This window comes from Panthera uncia (assembly GCF_023721935.1).
Source record: "Panthera uncia isolate 11264 chromosome B2 unlocalized genomic scaffold, Puncia_PCG_1.0 HiC_scaffold_24, whole genome shotgun sequence".
Classification (NCBI taxonomy): domain Eukaryota; kingdom Metazoa; phylum Chordata; class Mammalia; order Carnivora; family Felidae; genus Panthera; species Panthera uncia.
The window spans coordinates 92,052,021-92,072,104 of NW_026057580.1; the positions used below are offsets into that span (position 1 = coordinate 92,052,021).

A 20,084-nucleotide genomic window follows, 5' to 3' on the forward strand; every position below is an offset into this window, starting at 1 on the left:
ATATAGCAGCACCTTAGTTACTTGGAATTCAGGCTTATGTACAGCCCCTACAATCTGGAACACAGCGATGGAACAAAGTTCCCCGAAGTGTTGAGACAGCTCTTGCAAAATCAGTGCACTGAAGCTCATTTGCTTTAATTGCAGAAGAGGGACCCAGGCAGAGGCTTTTCACCTTACTTTATACGATTCTAAATAACTTTGACGGTCTGGTTTGGCAGACCACAGCAGATTAAAACAATTTTTTAGGGGAGAAGAAATGAGTGAACGAAAGGCAGATATGCTGCCCAAACACAAAGTGTTTATTGACATCAGAGAGGAAACTGAAAAGGAGAAACTGTAAAATGTGTCGTGTGGAGACATTCAGTACACACATATTTGACTTACCATTCTTGCATATATTTAATGAGCACGTATTTAATAATGCCTGTTATTAGCCTTTTGCTACGCTAGGTGCCCAGGATTCAGAGATTGGAATCTCGGCGCCTGCCCGCAAGGGTTGATAATCTAGCAGAAAGGTTGACAAATAAAAAGGCAGTGATGATACAGTATGGAGAATGGTTAAGTGCTAGATGGAACTGAAGCCTGGGTGACGGGCCAGAATGCGTTTAAAATATTACAGGCACGACGCGATGAAGCCCTAATTAAGACAGCAGCAGTGGAAATGCAGAAATGTGTACGATGTGAAAGATCAAGAAGGTAGACTTTCCAGGTCAGGATGACTGGTTGGATCTGAGGGATGAGGGAGAAGGAAACGTCAGGGATGTCTCTCAGATTTCTGGCTGCTCCAGTCTCTCTAGGGGGCCTCCTCTTATTAGGGCTGACATTTTAAAAGAAGACTTGGGAGGGGCGCCTGGGTGGCTCAGTCGGTTAAGCATCCGGCTTTGGCTCGGGTCACGATGTCACGGTTCGTGGGTTCGAGCCCGGCATTGGGCTCTGTGCTGACAGCTCAGAGCCCGGAGCCTGTTTCAGATTCTGTGTCTCCCTCTCTCTATGCCCCTCCCCAACTCATGTTCTGTCTCCCTCTGTCTCAAAAATAAATAAACATTAAAAAAAATAAAAAAAAATTAAATAAAAGAAGACTTGGGAGTCACTGGCAAAAGGTCAGAGAAGTGTGAAATCCATTTAGCAGTGATTTTTTTCTGTTGGGGAATAAAACACCCCATTCTAAATGAACGGTATGCAGAGAAGTCCTTGTAAGTTCCTTGAGGGCAGGGCACACGCCATTTATCCTTGTATCCCCAGTGCCCAAATATGGTGGATGCTTAATGGTAATTTATTTATTTGACTTATAGAAACCAATTAAAATCACTTTGACCTTTTCTAATCATCTCCCTTGAGGGAGTCAGACAAGACTGAGGAAATTTATAGAGGTCTTTTGTCCTTGAGCAGATAGCTATTGGCTTCAGACATATTTCTTCTCTTTCAAACAGAATTTTTCTTAAGGGAATGGAAAGGTCCATGTTGTCTCGTTGGATCAGATCTTCTGAAGATCCTGACAAGCAGCCTTTCCATCTCCTCAGGTTTCCCGAGGCTTTTACAAAAATCTCGGACACTAGTTGGCTCCCTGACGCTGACACTGTGGGGTACAGAGGGGGGCAGGCCATGGCACCTCAGGGAACTGGGGGTGGCCTTGTGTACTCACAGGCACTGTATGCTTACAGGTTTAGGGATGGGTGTGCAGAAGCCTGTCATTCCCTAAAAGAAAGGAGGCCTCATTCAGCCGACCTCAGAGACCAAAAGGTCCCCTGGAACCTTCCTTACCCCTAGAAGTCTCCCCAGGGGTTTCTGTTCAGAAAAGAAGCTCATCTCTGAGAGGCAACTTTGGAAACAATGAAGTCAAGATGCACTTAAAAGAGAAGCTCAGAATTGGGTCAGATTAGGATGAAGGGAAGAAATTTCAGAGAAATTCTTCTCTGAAAAGAACTGTTTTCATGAGTTTAATCACTGACATCTACTGAAGCAATGTTATTTTTTCATTTGAATGTTTAATTTTGAAAGCTAAGCTTGAGAAATAGAAGCATTTTATCCTTTATCAAATAGCTGTGAGTCACGGCTGATATGTCTGAAAAAATCAGCTATAAAATCTCAGTTGGCTTTGAAGCAGGAACAAAAACAAAATAAAACAAGAATCAAATCGCACAAGGGAACCCAGCTTCCAAAAACACTCCCAAGAATGCTCACCCGTGCCTATGGAATATAACATGCTATCAGATGCCAAATGTGTGCATTTACATAGATGTTGTCATTATAAAATCTGTGGTTGGATGAGCATCGTGCCTCAAGGGCACTGGTATTTAAACGAAAACCACACTGGGCAGTGGGTGTTCTCAGTCCAGTTTTGTGTCTCTTGGTTGCAGAAGGCATGTTTTGAAAAATTTCTTTTGAATCTTCCTAAAGCAGCCATGATTTTCTGCAAGCCTGAAAGTTGCTCAGTGTTACTGGCGAGTTGCCTGGACAGCCTCCTTGGAGGTGAGCCTTTCCCACTCCCGCCACCTCTTTGTGGGGAGATCATTCTGGATGCATTTAGCTGGAGGGGAGCCACCAAGGAAAAGGTGCACAGCCTAGCTCCCGGGGTGGGGCAGAGGGAGGCCATGGAGGGACAGGGCGCTCGTCACCCCAGCCAGGGGGCAGGCAACTGGGAGAAGATGTGGTCGGCCCAAAGCCAGCCCTGGAAGCAGGTGTGGCCTGGAAATAGGCAGGCAGAGGAGGTGGGTGGGGGGCGGCAGGATACGGGTGGGCAGCCCCGGGCCTAGTGACTAACCCCATTCCATTTCTGAATGCGAGGCCGCGGTCACTGCTCACGCACTCTCCTGTTAGGAACCATCCTTGCCCTTAGCGGAGGGTGATGAAGACATGACAGGCTTTCCTCTGGGAAGCCCGTGGGATCAGAACGAGCCATTTTTGGATACAAATGTCAGTGGCTTTGCCTGCGGCAGTTCACGGAAGACATAATTGCTGTGAGCTGCCTCCCTCCACCCCTCTTCCTGCACTCAGCCACCCACCTCCCTTGAAGCTGATCACAGACTCCGGGGAGCAGAGGGAAGGGCAGGCGGTAGAGGCTGCTCCTTCTGGTTCTTTCCCACTCCCTCAGCGGGAGGCTCTGACGTTTCCAGAATTCAGACCCCAGAGCTGAGCGGGACTCTAGTGGGCAGAGGGGAGGCCGTCTCCCATGGATGTGAAGGCCGCGTGGGCAGTTCTGGAATTGAGGGCAGTGTATGAACCAAACCCCAGAGCCTTCTCTGTCAACCACGTGCTGAGTTTATGCATTCTGAGGGAAATTCTGGGCTTCTCTGAAATGTGGCCGGGGGAAGAGAAGGGGTCTCCAAGTTTAATTCTTGGGCGCTGCCTTCTATACCTCCTTTGGAAATACAGACTCAACGCAGAGAGATTTATGTTTACCAACTACCCCCATCAGATATGTGGGGTCTTTACTAAATCCTCATAAACTTTGTAACTTTAATAATTCGTTTCTATCATATCTACCACCTAGCCTCAAGTGGTATTTAACAGGCAGACTTCTTGAAGGGCAGGACACTGGCTTATGCAGTTGTATATTCTTATTTCAGATTCTGTACAAACCAAACATGGCTTTTGTAAGTGAGCATCGTTCTATTAGAATACTGAGCATTAAAATACTCAGAAAATTCATCCCACTGACAACTAGAGTTTACTTTGATCCTTGTGGGCTTTTTTTTTTTTTTTTTTTTTTTTTTTTAGGCTTTATGCCCAGCTTTTAGCCCAACACAGAGCTTGAACTCATGGTCCTGAGATCAAGAGTCCCATGCTTAACAGACTGAGCCACCCAGGCACTCTTACTTTGTTGTTGTTGTTGTTTTAAATAATTTAAAGCATAAGGGTTCACAAGGTTGTAAATGCTTCTTTTTCGTGACTGAGTTGAAGAGCTATCATAATTCTATGGTCATAGACTCTACTATTTCCTAGTTTTAGGCTAGTCCACAGATCAGGAAACTACTCACCTTCAGCAGTATTCATCTGGTTTTATTCCCTTATTTCAAACACAAATACGTTTTTGACTGTTCCTGTCTGATCTTATATACTGTGCCTGTACTCATAACATGAGTGGAAAGATACCATTAATTTAATTTTCATCATTCCATCCTAATTACTTTTTCTATGAGGCTTTGGTCTTTAAAATTCAATAGCCTACAGGCCTCTCTGTTCCTGAGGGTGGTGCTGATAACAGAGAAAGTAAATGTGCTCATAATAAAATTTCCACACTTTTCTTTTTAAAGTGTCACAAGTAATACATGTCCATGATGAAAATGAAGAAGCATGTAAGCAGAAAGAAAAACTATGCGCTTATATGTATTTATAAATATATATTTATAAGGATGTCCATGTATATTTGTAAAAATGTGATGCTTTTCATCATGTTTTAATATTTTCCTGTTTAACATGAACATGTGTCTATTCTAACGGCTGCCCAGTTTTGTCTTGTATGGATGTAATACAACTAATTTAATTAATCTCTTATTGTTGGAGATTCAAATTATTTAAAAATATTTGCTATGGTAAATGAACATCTTGTTGCTACATTCTTGTGCATTTGCTCAAGTATTTTTGTAGGATAAATGGACCCTAATTTTCTTTTTGATCATACTCCCCTCATGGCCTTAACTTGTCCCCTTTCAATGGGACCTGATTGTGCCAACACAGAAGATAGTACTGCCTCTACTGGATTCTTCATATTAGTTCCTTGACCTTGATTCTTCATTTTAGTTGATTTATCTCCAGAAATGTCTCATTTTGGGTTTTTTATACCTTTGCTAGAGATTATATGGAGCTTGGTCAAAGTTATAGTTAAAATTTCTCTGTTGCCTCCTGTCTCTCAACATTGTTCCTCTGCTATTTCTTTTAAGTTTACTTATTTTTGAAAAGAGAGAGAGAGAGAAAGAGTATGAACGAGGGAAGGGCAGAGAGAGAGAGAGGGAGAGAGAGAATCCCAAGCAGGCTCCGTGCTGCCAGTGTGGAGCCTGTGTGTGGCTCGAACCCACGGACCGTGAGATCATAACCTGAGCTGAAACCAAGAGTCAGATGCTTAACTGACTCTTGCCACCCAGGTGTCCCCCTCTGCTCTCTCTAAGTGCCCGCATTTCCCAAGATTCTATCCTTGGTTTCCCTTTGCAGCCCACACACCTCCTCAGCCAATTCTTCCCCTCATTCTCATTTGTGAGAAGGGTTAATTCTTGAGTTCTAGCCTTTCCCCCAATTCTTCAACATATACTCCCGACCACCACCTTGGCATCTCCATATGTGCAGGTATCTTAAAGTTAGTATTCCCCAGACTAAACTCATGCTTTACTCCAAAATCCTAGCAAAACAAAAACAAATACAAAATAAAAAAAAAGCAGCCCCTCCCCTCTAAAACCCAAACAACTCACTTTCTCCTTCCATGCTCTCTCTTTTAAAGTAAAGGTGCCCCTTATTCAGCATCACGCAGTCATCCAGATTCAGTCAATTGGCATTTATTGGTTGCATCAAATCATGTCACTCTCCTGCATAAAACTCTCTAGCGGCTTCCCACTGTCATTAAAATGTTCCCCAAACTCCTTACGGCCACCGCAAGGCTCCTGGTCTTTACCTGCCCCCGCCCTCATCTCCTTCCAGGCCCCTCCAAGTTCACTACACCCTGGCTGCCTTCTTTTTGACCTTTCCTTCCAAGTGCAAGTGTTTGTACATCTCAGAGACTTAGCACTTGCCCTTCCCTCAGCCAAGAACTCCTTTCTGTATTGTGCCATTCGTGTTATAACTAAAAGCTTATTGCTAAACCCAAGATCACCTATTCAATGTTTTCTTCCGGAAGTTTTATAGTTTTGCATTTTTAAAGTTAGGTCCATGATCCATTTTAATTTTTGTGAAGATTTCTGTCTAGAATCTTTTTTTTTTTTTTGCATACAAATATCTAATTATTTCAATGCCATTTGTTGAATATATTATCCTTTCTCCATTGATCACCTTTATGTCTTGATCAAAGATCTGTTGAGATATTTGAATGGGTCTTTTTTGGGCACTAATTCATATAATTCTTTAAAAAAATTTTTTTTTAATGTTTATTTATTTTTGTGACAGAGAGAGACAGAGCATGAGCAGGGGAGGGGCAGAGAGAGAGGGAGACACAGAATCTGAAGCAGGCTCCAGGCTCTGAGCTGTCAGCACAGAGCCCGACACGGGGCTCAAACTCACGAACTGGATGATCATGACCTGAGCCGAAGTCGGATGCTTAACCGACTGAGCCACCCAGGCGCCCCACTAATTCATATAATTCTTAAGATTCATATGTCCCATCAGGAAATATTTATTGAGCAACTATTATATGATAGACACGGTTGTAGGTGCTGGAAGCCTATCAGTAAAAAGTAAGTAAATAAATAAATATCCTTGCATTAAAAAAATCCCTGCCTTCATGGAGTTTGTATTCTAGAAGTCAACTAATATATAACATATGAGAATATTTTTATTTTATTTATTTAATTTTCTAATTTTTTTATTTCATTATTTATTTTTAATTTTGTTTATTTTGAGAGAGAGTGACAGAGCAAGAGAGAGAAAGAGAGAGAGCATGTGCCTGTGGGAAAGGGCAGAGAGAGAGAGAGGAGGAGAGAGAATCCCAAGCAGGCTCCACACCATCAGCACGGAGTCCACTGAGGGCTCAGCCCCACAAACCCATGAGATCATGACCTGAGCTGAAATCAAGAGTCGGACACTCAACTGACTGAGCCACTGAGGGGCCCCCGAGAATAGTTTTAGTTATTCACATTTCTTTCCCAAGTAAGTACAGCACGCGCTTAAATGCCTGTATCTCCGTTTATGTTTCTCAAAGCATTTGTTCATCACGAATTTGAGCTCAGTGCTGCTCCCTGTGCAAGGTGCTGGGTGTTTGCAGATGTGCCCTTCCCTCCCACCTCTCATTCCGTGTTCATTTCTTCTATCTGTTGGAAAAGCACAATACAGTTAACCCTTGAACAACGCAAGTGTTGGGGCACCAGCTCCCTGCACAGTCGAAAATCCAAGTACAACTTTTGATCCTCCCAAAATGTAACTGCTAATAGCCTACCGTTGATTAGAGGCCTTACCAATAACATAAGCAGTTGATGAACACATATTTTGTATGTTCTATGTGTTGTATACTGTATTCTTACAACAAAGTAAGCTAGAGGAAAGAAAATGTTATTAATATCACAAGGAAAATACATTTACACTACTGTACTCTATTTACTGAAAAAAATACGAATCTAAATGGACTCATACAGTACAGACCTGTGTTGTCCAAGGGTCAAATGTAATATAATTTTTAGATTTAGGCATATCTGAGATGTCGAGTGCAGTAAGACATGAAATACAGGCTGAATTATACTTCACAGCTCACTGTGATATTTCCAGCACAGAAACTCCATTCCAATGTTAATGGCCTTGGGGTTTTCTGGATAACTGGGATGAGAACAGATAATATTTATTCAGCTTGAAGGGTCATATAGACAATGTCTTCAAAATGTGAATTGCTCTTTCTTGATCACTTATTTGGACTTCACGGATATATATTTGTCCTAGTAATATCCAGTCCTCGTCCAGAAGTCAGAAAGAGATTTACAGAAACAAGTTGCCTTCTGAGCCTTGTTTGTGTACAATAATCTTCTGACAACCCAAAAACCTAAGGAAAAAAAAATAATGAAAGAGACTTGCTAAGCAGGAGAGCAGTGAAAAGGGAAAATTAAAAAAAGATGACATTTCTAGGCTCAACCTAATTTGGGGGAAAAGTGAAGGCTCAGAACCGTCTGTCTGGCTGAGAATTTCTAAGCTCCTATGTATCACATTGAAGGAAAGCTTGGTTCCCCTTAGCTACACAAAAAAGGCAGGTGTATGGTGATTTTTGGAAAAGAATGAGTTACTAGCTAGTGAACTACTTGGAAGAAAAAGGAGAAAAGAAATGGGGCAAATAAAGATGATTCTAAATATTGTTTTTTCATAGTAGATAATTGGAAGGTGGAAGAGACCTTAGAGACCATCTCTTCCAAACCCTTAGTTCCATGGAGGAATTCCCTCTGCAGAAGTCTTAGCAGCAACGAGCCTGTGTTGGAACGTTTCCTGTAACAGGGAACTTAGTGCTTCATCTGGTCAAGAATTAAGAGCTGCCCATTAATTATGGAAAGCAGTGAACTGAGTTCTAACTTGTAGCAACTCCCAGATAGGTGTTTTAATTCCATTCTCTGAAGCCACAAATGCATGTCTAATGTCCTCATTCATAGGAGGTCCTTTGCATATGGCAGCAATCTAGGCTTCACTAAGTTCTGGATTCCCCCCACCCTTCCCCTTATGTCCTGCCTACTAGACCCTCTTTGAGATGTTTTCTGTTGGTTAAAGCCTTTGTTAAAATACGATGCTCGGAATGAACATATGTTCCAGAATTTTGAGGGTTTAAATGATGGAGGTTTCTAAGAAGAAAGATCAACAAATGTCTTTATTGTACTTCTGTTAAATTTTGGCGGGGAGTAAAGTTAAATGTTTAAAGTTTATCATTATGCCTGAATTAAAGGTGTTCCACTTACAGGTGTTGTTGAGCCTCTGACTCATGACCTCAGGGTGGAGAGTTCAAGCCCTGCACTGGGTTTGAAGATTACGGGAAACCAACAACAACAACAACAAACAGTCTGTAACTTCACAAATCTCTCACTTTGGAAGCTGGTGGCAACAAGCTGGCAGGAAATATGGGACTTAGGAAAAGCAAACACACTCTATTTGCTAATGATCACTAAACATTTGTAACCAAGGTAAGCTTATCACAGAAAGGAGTTAGCTCAAGTGTAAGGGCAGAGCATTTAAAAATCCTAACCTTCTTTCTTGCACGCTAAAATCAGTTAACAGAGATCAACTATTAGCTGCTACAGAAGGAAGGGATTTGTTTACACTATGTGATTTTTGTCAGAGTGACTGCTTGACTGCCTGCCTGTCCGAGATTTTATTACTTATTAACTCATGATTCCCAGTGAGTAGAAGAAGGCGCTTGGATTTCTAAAGTTTGCGTGAGGCTGGTGTCCTCATTTTTCTGCCAGGGCTCTGGTATTCACTCTTTGAATAATGGCAGTTCTCAGCAAAGCCAAGGTTTTCCACGCATGCCCTTCACTGTGCACACCCAATTAACGAACTGTTAATTTCTGGTTTCAGATTTTGGACATAATCAAAACGTTGGATACTGAGAAGCTTTGTAAACAGAATATGACCGTACGTGTACTTGTTTCTGACTTCCAAGGATGACGTCTAACAGCTCTCAGATTGCAAATGCCTGGACCAATGGCACAAAGCTGACACTGATTATGGAACCCATGAGAATGCACAAAATTCAGGAACTCTGGGGCTCTGTTTTTTTTTTTTTTTTTTTTAAACGAAATATTCATACATTAGTGTTTGTGGAACACATATACTCAGTTTAAAGGAGAATTACCGAAGAAATACCCAGTTTCTTCCCATGTTTAAAGAGAACATTGAACCAATTCTACCAAAGCTCTGCGAGCCCCATGTGCACCCCCAGTCCGCGGGGGAACTGCGGTCCTGTACTTCCATGTTAATCATTTCCTTGCCTTTCTTTTCTTTTCTTTCTTCTTTCCATCCTCCCTTCCTTCCTTCCTTTCTTTTTTTTAAGCCCTACCCCAACCTGGGGCTTGAACTCCCCTCCCTGAGATCAAGAGTCGCAGGCTTTCCCTGCTGAGCCAGCCAGGCACGCCCCGTCTTTGCCTTTCTTTATATACTTTTTACCACATATATATGAATAGTGTTTAATTTTGTAAGTTTTGGGACTTTATGTAGATGGATTTATCCTCTGTATAGTCTTCTAGGAATCACTGTTTTTTTTTTTAAATTTTTTTTTTTAACATTTATTTATTTTTGAGACAGAGAGAATGAACAGGGGAGGGTCAGAGAAAGAGGGAGACACAGAATCTGAAACAGGCTCCAGGCTCTGAGCTGTCAGCACAGAGCCCGACGCGGGGCTCGAACCCACCGACCGCGAGATCATGACCTGAGCCAAAGTCGGCTGCTTAACCGACTGAGCCACCCAGGCGCCCCTAGGAATCACTGTTTTTGTTCAACATGTTTGTGAGAATCATTCATGTTTCATGCATAGGTATACTTGATTCATTTTCATTGCTTTATCCTGATGATAAATATTAGTGTTTCTTCAAGGTTTCTTTTTTTTTTCTTCAATGAATAATACTTCTATGCAAATTTTTGCCTATGTCTCCTGGCGCTCTGTCCATTGCTGACATTTATCAAGCACTTATTTTTGTGTCAGGCACTGTTCCAAGCACTTTCAATGTATTGATTTATTTAAACCTTCCACAACCCTATGTGGTAGGTATAATTATTATCCCCATTTCACAGATGAGGGAGTTTGGTCCAAAGAGGTTAAGTAACCTGCCTGAGGTAAGAAGCCTGAGAAGAGACAGGGCTGGACTTTGGACCGAGCTTCTTAGCTATAGAGTCTATCCTAGTCAGTACAACATCCTGATCCTTGTGCTAATCAATCACTCAGGTAATTTGAAAAATTCTAGGGTTTTGTTTTGTTTTGTTTTCATTTGTTCACGTGTATCTTTGTTAGTCAAATTGTTAGTAAGATGGGTCAATTGTTAGTCAATTTTGTTAGCAAATTCTTTTAGAAGCACTAAGTCAACGAATTTAGTAAAGATCCCGTGCCTCCCTTTTGGGGGTTGGGATTAAAATTCCCATTGTTTCCCCCCCCCCCCCCCCCCCCCCGCCACAACATCTAATATCCTGAAGTATCTGCATTTTGAATCAATTTCAGAATGGGGAAGGATGTACTTCACAAAAAGAAGGATTACTATGTAAACTATCTTAACTGTATGAGGCTTTGAAGACCTGTGGCTAATTTATATGTCCCACAGATATCAGTTTCAGTGGCAGGCAAATGGTGGATGGTATTTATTCCCATCAGTGTTCATTATCTCAATGGCCTGCGTATGAAAACATAAACATGAGCCATATGTACGTCTTCTGAGTTGGTGGGAAGCCTCCAAGTACGACCTAATCCAGAGAATAACAGGTTGAGAAATCAAAAGAAATCTGCTGAGGAAGTAAGGGAGAAAATACCTCATTTGCTTCCAAATTTAGCAAAGAGTCAGAGACAGGTCTTAGATAGAAACACGGACAGTCATTCGTGAGGACAGAAGGAGCCTCCCTCTACCTGCACAAAGACAACATAATGCAACAGCCCTCACCTCTTTCTGAAGCCTCGGATGTAGCAATATGAACCTTAACCTGGCATCTTTACTGGCATTCAGAAAGGAAAATCAACTGGAAAATCTGTTACAGACTAAAACTAGCAAAGCAAGAAAGAAATCTCACAGCTTCTACAGGTAAAGGAGACTGGAGAAATATCAGTGAGAAACATGAGTGTTTATCCAGGCTTAATAGTGCAAGCAAGGTTGTCTTCAACCACTTTCACCGAAGGTCCTGAAGACTTCAGGAGGAGAGTAGTAGGAGCCAAGCACAGAGGAGGCCAATACCTCAAAGGGCAGATAAATGACCACCTAATAATCAACCAGCCGCTCTGCAGAGGTAGTGATTTTCAGGAAATGACATTTTGGAAAGGTTCAGTTATCTCTAAAGGACTCACGGCACTTTGCTCTTAACATCTCCAATTTTTGGTTGCTGTTTGACTAAAACAATTTTAAAGCGTTAAATTTAGAAAAAAGAGTTCACAATCTGCCATTTCAACAGTTTCTAGTTTGATTAAGACTGATGCTTCATAAAGTTAATCCAAGCATAGTTAAAATAAGATTGTTATATTTTTTGAGTGAAAAGAGCAAGTTATAAAAGAGTTCAATATGATCCCTCTTTTTGGGAAAAGCATATACCTATAAACATGGAGAGTATCTGGAAAATTCTACGCCAAGATTTATCAACCTAGGCACTATTGACATTTTGTACAAGGGAACTCTCTGTTCCGGGCGACTCCCCTGTGCATGGGAGGAAGGTTAGCAGTATTCCTGGCCTCTCCCCTGCCCCTGACATTAACAGCACCTTTCCCCTGAGTCCTGAGGATCAAACATGTCTCCAGCCATTGCGAAATGTCCCCTGGGGGGTGAAATCATTCCCAGGTGAGCGTCATTTCTCTACCTTAATGTGTTTACAGCAGTTAGACCTGGGATGGTAGATCATAGGTAACTTTTATCCTTCTCCCCTTTATTTCTAGTGACTGCACACTGAATATGTGTATTTATCTTCTATAGTGAAAAATAAGAACTACCATTAAAATACCTTTCACCATGGCACTCTTTGGTAAAAAATTATGGGCACATGCTTTGGAGCAAGGTCTTTGGAAAAAAAGAAAAAAAAAAGACATAAAGCTAGAAGATTTATGGAAGATTTCATGAAGGGAACCACAAAGAAAATAGAGAAAAACAGTTCTTCCAAGAATTCCTCTGCAAAAATTCATCTCCAGACAGGAGGGTGGTAATGTGTGGGCCAGAAAGAATTTGATTTGTGATCTGGGTGTACCGATTCACGCTGATGGAGCCCTTTCTTCAATGTTCTCATTAGATTTACCATGCTGGACAGACTTGCGCTCTGGGCTGTACAACTAGTTTTTCTCTGCATTAATTTCCTTGAGTTGAGCTCAGCCCGGGAGCACCAGATCTTTCCCATGTTGTCGGCTGAGGGGTAAGTGTCCCTCTTCACGTCCTTCCTTCCCATACATATGATGTGGCACTAGATTTCACTCACTTTGTAGATGTATTTTCATTCACCCAATTTAGAATTTATGGCGTGCAGAAATAGAGCCGCTAATTGTTTTCACGAGAAAAACCTACCCAATGTGGAAGAGGTAGAAACAACAAAATTTTTAAAATGCTCACTACTTCTGACACGCTTAGGATGGCAAGAGATGATGTAAACGCTACTCAGAATTAGATTCCCTTTTATAAAACCACTGACGATTTTACTCTGAAGGCATAAAGGAGGGAGCAAGTTAATGATTGTATTTTTAGGTAAGAAAAACAGGGTGAGGCAAACTCTGCCTTGGAGTTGAAACAGTCATGTCTAAATGGCCTGTCTTTCTGGAGCCGAGCACACGTTCTGGCAGTTAACAGTAAGTACACAGTGCTCCCCACACACCAGACACTGTTCTAGGTGCTTTTATGGTCCCCTCTTTTCATCTCAAAACAGCCCTAAGGGAGTTGTTATCCTGATTTCATAGACGAGGACACTGTAGGACACAGCAGGTACTCAAATAAATCTTTTGTGAATAAAACCAATAAGCCAATCCATCATCAATCACTTTGTTCTCTTTCTGCTTTTAATAACGACTCGTTCTTTCCTACTCCTGAACCTCTTTTACAGTTAGTGTTAGAAATTTGGTCTTCAAAACCAGCAGAATCATGTCTACAGGGGTTGAGAGGAACAGGACACTCTAGTTAATAGGATTATGGTCTAAATTAAATCATGAGCTCAGAAACTGTTCGGATTTGTGGACAATCTCAAAAGACCACGACTCCAGAATTCATCTCTCCTCCCAGGGTTGTCTGCCTGTGCCAAAAATATAAAGAGGCAAATATGGATGATACCTGTTTTCCTGCGAGAGCATCAGTGGATTAGGAGTTCATTATTAAAACAAATATTTATTAAGGTAAAATAATATGATATTGCTGTTCCTGCAGGTCAAAAACTGTCAAATGTCTATGATTTTATATGGTTCAACTTCATAGATTCTGTCGTATTTTAATGCATTGGCTGCAGAGTTTAATTTTCTAGGTGAATGGTAAAGGAGAGGAAACTGGTTACTGGAAATTAACTAGGTTGGTAGTGTTTTATAGTATATTTTATTTTTCTTACAGTAAATTGTGTCAAATTTTAATACGTTCTCCCCTACATATTTATTTAACTTCTTTCTTTTGTATATCTTTGTTTGTTTATTGATTTTAAAATTATGTAGATAGGGGATATTCATTCATACATACTCCAAGGAACGTTTGAGGCATTGCTCATTCAGATAGAATATTTCATATTATAATAGTAACGTAGTGTTTCAGCTGCTAAACATGTTTCAATTTATAGACTACGTAAATATCTTTTTAAGGGCACATTTCCAAGGGCACCTGGGTGACTTAATTGGTTAAGTGCTCAACTCTTGACCTCAACTCAGGTCGTAATCTCAGGGTCATGAGTTCAAGCCCTGCGCTGGGCTCTGCACTAGATGTGAAACCTGATTAAAAAAAAAAAAGAAAAAGAAAAAGAAAAAAAAAGAAAAAGAGAAAAGGCACATTTCTAGAAATAAATGTACTGTTCTATCACAAAAGGTGGCATTTTCTTTCAGGTTAGTCCCCTACTAAAAAGTGCCTATTAAGTTACTGAGAGGACATTTTCTGACTACAAAATCATAATAACAATTTATCTTTACACTCCAGAAGTTCTCACTAAATATGAATATGGCCACTTAAAGTAGCCAAAAGCGTGTAATTTCAAGGTCTGTGCCTGATTTGCTCACTCTGAACTCGGATTATTACGACTGAACAGGGGGTTGGTGTCCTTAAATGTGACCAACTGACCACCAACTTAGTGGTATTTGTATGTTTTCAGTACTTCCTCGCTCTGACAATAATCCAAATTCTAAAAGAAGAGTAATATTTCTAAAATGAATGGTCTTCATGAGATATTTTTCTACAGTGCTATATGCTTGTCAAGTGCCCAGAAAAATAATTGCAGAAGTAGGCTTGTTACACAACAATAGACAGAGAGGCCATACATAGCACACTCACCTGCGGGAATTCTTTATCCGATTTGGCAAACATTTTTGAATGCACGCAAAAAATGAGCCGGCCACTGCATTCCAGATACCGGCCCCCCCCCATATCTATGAGACCCCCATGCATGACCCAACTCCCTTATGAGGCAGGATGAAACCAGTCCTGTGAGAGCAGAGAAGAAATAAGTACTTCTCACTGACAAATCTGAGTCACATTTCTTTTATCCCGCATACTTTATTTTTCAGTCCCTTATACGTTTGCACCCATGTGCCTTGTAACAGCAGGGGTGTGGCAAAGGGAAGTTTGGGTGTCAGTCTTCCATCTGCACATAGAGTCCCCATTCCTCCATAAATTTCAGGAGGTCGGTTTCGTTGTCTTCCGACGGCTTGTCTGGAGCCTGCTCCTCATACAGTCTAGACAAAAGGCCCTCCTCCACGAGCTCCTTGGACTCAGGCTGCTTGCCTCCCTCTGAGCCATGTTCAAAGCTAGGGAAGGACGGTATGCACAGCCTGCCGGTCCGAGGGTCCCAATCCACCAGTGTGGTCGACGGCTCTTCCTCTCGCTCCTCTTCTGTGCCCACGTGCTCCTGCAGCAACTGGTCCAGGTCTCGGAGCTGAGGGGCATACGAATACAGTGGTGCCTGGGGGCTCACATCTGCCAAAGCAGCCTCTTGCTCAAAGAATGTTCCTTGTAGGGACACCTTCTCCTGCAAATTGAGCTCAGGGCCGCCAGGCCCCACACAAACGTCGGCAGCTCTTACATCATATTCGTATTCAACAACTGCCTTCTCGGAGGGTATTGCTCTGCCTGGTGACCCTTGCTGGGTTAGGGAAGTGCCCTGGGTGCTTTCCCCAGAGTCGCAGGAAATGTCCACCAGATGTGAAGCATACCCTAAGTGTTTCACCTCCGTTTCCACCTGACGCGGCCTCTGGTCCCCGCTGGGCTCATCCCCGTCCGACCCAGCGTCGCTTTTTTCCACTACGTGTCTCATATCCTTATGAGAAATTTTAGAATCCTCCAAAATATTGAGGGTGATAAAATTAATCACAATTTTTTCAGCAGGTACAAAGAATCTTTTGTCAAATTCATTTCCATAAATCAAAATCTATAAAGAGAGAAGAGAATGGTTTTCACCTTTTCACTTGAGAAAGACATGAAAAACAGCTGTTAAGTAGAACTTATACTGTCATCAGATAGTTTTAAAGACCTATTCTTACCCACTCATGGAAGTGAAAGCTATTCTTGGAATAAACAGAAAGCCTCATTCATGGAGGCAAGAGACCCAAGACACGAAAAAGGCATTGGAAGTGAAAAGTGGTTCCCTGGGTGAGTGTTTATCCGACCCAAGGATCAGGGTGAGACAGTGCCCTTCCCTCCCTGGCTGAGGAAGTTCAGGGGAATTATTTAATTTCTTGAGTCTCAGTTGTTAATTCTGTAAAATCTGGATTTCTGCCACGTGAGAAGTGGTGAGGACCGAGTGAGCCAGTTTTGAAACTGCTTTGTTAATTATGGGTGATGACGTATTTCTTAGTTAGCTATGGTTCCCCAGGTTACCAGCCCTGTGTTGGATATACTCCGGACATGAGATGTGGGCGGGCATGAAAACTGCATGTAAAAAAAGAAATACGCACATGAGTAGGGATGGTTTTACTCATTCCCCGGATACCACTCTAATCACAGTATAATGAGGCCAAAAAGGGAAATTCATCTGCCTGTTTATGGCAGATAGAGAAGCTCTAAATTGTGTCAGGGAAACTGGTTTGAGGTTAAAATTGTGCTGGGGCTATGTGGAAGGTGACTGTTTAGATGGCAAGTCATGAATTATGTGACAATCCTCATTGTCCACCCCATGAAGTGATTCCATTCAACACTATAAAATATGACATTCAGGGGCGCCTGGGTGGCTCAGTGGGTTGAGCGTCCAACTCTTGATTTCGGCTCAGGTCATGATCCCAGGGTTGTGGGATTGAGCCCCATGTTGGGCTCTGCACTGAGCTTGGAGCCTGCTTAAGGTCCCCCCACCTCTCTCCCTCTGCCCCTCCCCGACTCGCTTGAATGCAAGCACGCTCTCTCTCTCTCTCTCTCTCTTAAAAAAAAAAAGACAAAATACGACATTCAGCCTCATTCCTTTACAAAATTTTGGTTCCAGAAAGCCACTTGTGATCAATTCTCTTATGAATTATCCTCCCAGGAAAGGTCTCCCTGTGCCATTAGGAAGCTAACTCTAAAGCCTAAAAGCAGGCAGAATAATAGAAACGTTGAAATGCCAAACTAACAGCTTGCATTGCGTACATGGATGCATTGTGCATATGTGAACATATATTTTAATAACAGGCAAAGAACCCATTTTATCATTGAAATATGCCCAGCCCTTCAGAGCCCTTCAGTGCGCAGTCCAGAAGCATAAGGTTTACTCCTTCTTCTTCTATTTTCTTGCTCTCCTTGCTGTGAATGATGGTCCTGGCCATTTTCCTCCTATGTTTTCCACTCCATGCCTGTCTCTGGCCCTGCATCCCACTCTCCTCTTTTAGACTCTCCCCTTGGCTCCCCTGGACAACTGCCACAGTCTCCTAGCTGCTCTCCTTGTTTCTAGTCTTACTCCCTCCAAAGCTGTCTGAGACCCACCATCCAGTTGGATCTAAAACCCGATATTGACCATGAAGGTTCCTACTCAAAACCCCACAGAGATTTCTCCTTGCCAACAGAATGTAAAATCGAAGCCCCTTAGAATAACATCCCGATTCTCCTGTCCCCTGGCCCTAACACCCCCTCTCCACTTTCACTTCTGTAGCTCCTCATCAGCAACTGTATGGTTCAGCAAGATCATGTGGTTTTCCAAACATCTGCTCACGTTGGTCCCTGCTGGTTTCTCTGCCAGCAGTAGGTGCCCTCTTACTCCCCTTTCATAACCAAGGCAGGGCATAAAGCTTCTCCTGGACCCCAACGTGGGGTTCAGTGCCCTGCCTGTGTCCCCAGAGTCCTCAGTGCCTGCTTTCATCTTAACCTTCACATACCATTTTGAAATTCGAGTCCTCAACTGAACTTGAACGTCTGGAAGGGCATAGATCGTGACTCAATTTATTTGTGTACCTCAAGACCTGGTCTAATCTGCTCATTAAACCTAAAATCTTTGTCAAAGCTGAGGAATCTTTCTCTTTCGTTATGTTAGTGAGTTAACCTAGTGCCAAAGTGTTTCTTTTTTAATTAATTAACTCTTTAAACTCACCCTGCTTATAAAAGGAATGTGTCTGTTCTAGAGCCTCATTTTCTACTCTGCTGAAAGTGAGTGGTTATAATGACTCCTGCCACACTGAGCACTCACCAAATTTGCTGGGTGTTTCTCTTTGCCGACATGGATATATCTGTACATGGAGTAGCCCATCACACAAAAAATAAACACGGCAACAGATATGGGCAAAACATACCAGAAGATGATTTTAACCTTCAATGCTGATGTTTGATCTGTAAAAAAAAAAGAAGAGGGATAGATAGTTGCAATGCGGTATGGTGGGAAAACACTGGCAATGTCATGAGGCTTTGGGCCGGTTACTTACATTTAGGAATCCAGTCTTATTTATTAATTGAGAAGCTTAAACTAAATGTGATAAGGGGTTTCGGAATTCTTACTCTTTGACAATAGCTGGTCTTAGGGAATCCTCTGGACTTACGGATGCCTTAACAACCCCATCAGCAGACATTCCAACATTTTATGTCTGGCTATGAGATTGATGCTGGGTCTTATATATCTGAAGCTAAGTGTGTCTAACATTCAGACAACTCATACACTTTAAGCCAACCCACGAAACCCTCTTGATAGGATCCCATTAAGCTGCCCCACTTTTCCATGTACTCATTGGACTCAATCTTTTCCATAGACTCAGCAGAAGACAGGAATGTATGGCATCACCTTGTGTGTTATTAATAGAACCATCCTCGAGCGGGTTGGCTAGACTTTCTGGGTAGGGAGCTTGGGATGTGTGTAGGGAGGTGGCTGAGCTGGTGTGTGTGAGGATGGCAGTAACTCCTTTCCAGGTCCTGTTGCACTGTCGGTTCATGATGGATGAAAGTCCATAGGGGACTGGAAAGACCTGGTGAACAGCTTTTGAGAAAGCAATCCTGGCCCACCATCAATCAGACTATACAGTTGTGAATAGGGCTTACTGTGACTAACTTATATTTGTTGCACTCCTGTAGGATACTAGAAGTTGTGATGGATATTTTTCTGTCCCCATTTGGCTAATCCATGGTACCCAGCTCTTTGGTGCGATATTCTAGATGTTTCTGTGATATTAGCATTTAAATTAATAGACTTGAGTAAAGCAGATTAATGTAAAGATGAAATCTTTATAATGTGGGTGGGCCTTATCCAATCAGTTGAAGGCTTTAATAGAAAAAGTAGTGACCACCTCAAGAAAGAGAGAATTCTGCCAGCAGATTACCTTCAGACAAGAACTATAACATCAACTCTTTCTTGGATATCCAGCCTGCTGGATTGCCCAACATATTTTGAGCTTATCTGCCTCTACAATCATGTGAGCCAACTCCCTAAAGTAAATCTCTCCATATATATATATATATATATATATATATATATATGAGAGAAAGAGAGAAAGAGAGATGGGTTCTGATTAATAAAATCAGAGTGTCATGGGAGCTCTCTAATCTATACAGATGTTTGGATACTCTTGATGCCTAGGCCTGAGACAAAGTAGCAAAGTCACAATCCAGTTAAATACCTAGTTAAAGATTGGAAATAGAAGTGTCATGGACAATGAGGGTGGTTGACAATAGCCAGTGGGAAAAGTCCAGGACCAGGTGTCCAAATGCAGGCTCTTCCACCCCAAACAATTCCTGACGAGCACATCTGTCCTCAGGTTCCACATAGAAAGATGCCAACAGCACAGCACAGATGTTCAGGTAGCCAAGCGTTACGTGCCCCTACATCAGACTACAATTCAGTCTAGCCCTCTTAATACAACCTCTGGTCTTGGGACTGAACTTGCCCTAATTGAAAACCGCCATGACGACATTGACGGATGGCACTTAGTATGTAACAGCACATGTTTGCCACAAAAAAACAAATAAAATGTGTCTATATTTTAGGGATTGGGGAACTGTGGAGAGCAGAAATATTTTTCAAAGAACAGTCCCCAAAGAGGTAGTATGGCTGGGATTCCATGGAAAGGTCGGAACCTGAAATGATGCCTCCTTATTTTGTGACCTTTCTCAGACTAGTGAGACAGGTGGTTCCACCTGTTCCCGGGAAGGATTTAATTGAAGCTGTACTTGGAGCTGCTCTCAATCTGCCAAGTG

At 42.1% G+C, this 20,084-nt stretch overlaps 1 protein-coding gene and 1 long non-coding RNA gene across 4 annotated transcripts in view; one reads left to right on the top strand and one right to left on the bottom strand.

Annotated features, from left to right (window-relative positions):
* Positions 1-8,518: 8,518 nt before the first annotated feature.
* On the top strand, positions 8,519-9,865 carry LOC125938143 (uncharacterized). Its single transcript, XR_007462623.1, has 2 exons — positions 8,519-8,786; positions 9,181-9,865. It is a non-coding gene; the product is annotated as an uncharacterized LOC125938143 (long non-coding RNA).
* A 5,120-nt stretch (positions 9,866-14,985) lies between these two features.
* The window catches only part of IL20RA (interleukin 20 receptor subunit alpha), a 36,095-nt gene continuing 30,996 nt past the window's right edge, over positions 14,986-20,084 (bottom strand). For all 3 annotated transcript variants that reach the window (XM_049654434.1, XM_049654433.1, XM_049654432.1), the window contains 2 exons: positions 18,094-18,233; positions 14,986-15,876 (listed from right to left, as the gene is read on the bottom strand). In XM_049654434.1, the coding sequence (XP_049510391.1) occupies positions 15,082-15,876; positions 18,094-18,233 (935 nt within the window). In that variant the 3' untranslated portion in view covers positions 14,986-15,081. The remainder of the gene's footprint in view (positions 15,877-18,093; positions 18,234-20,084) is intronic.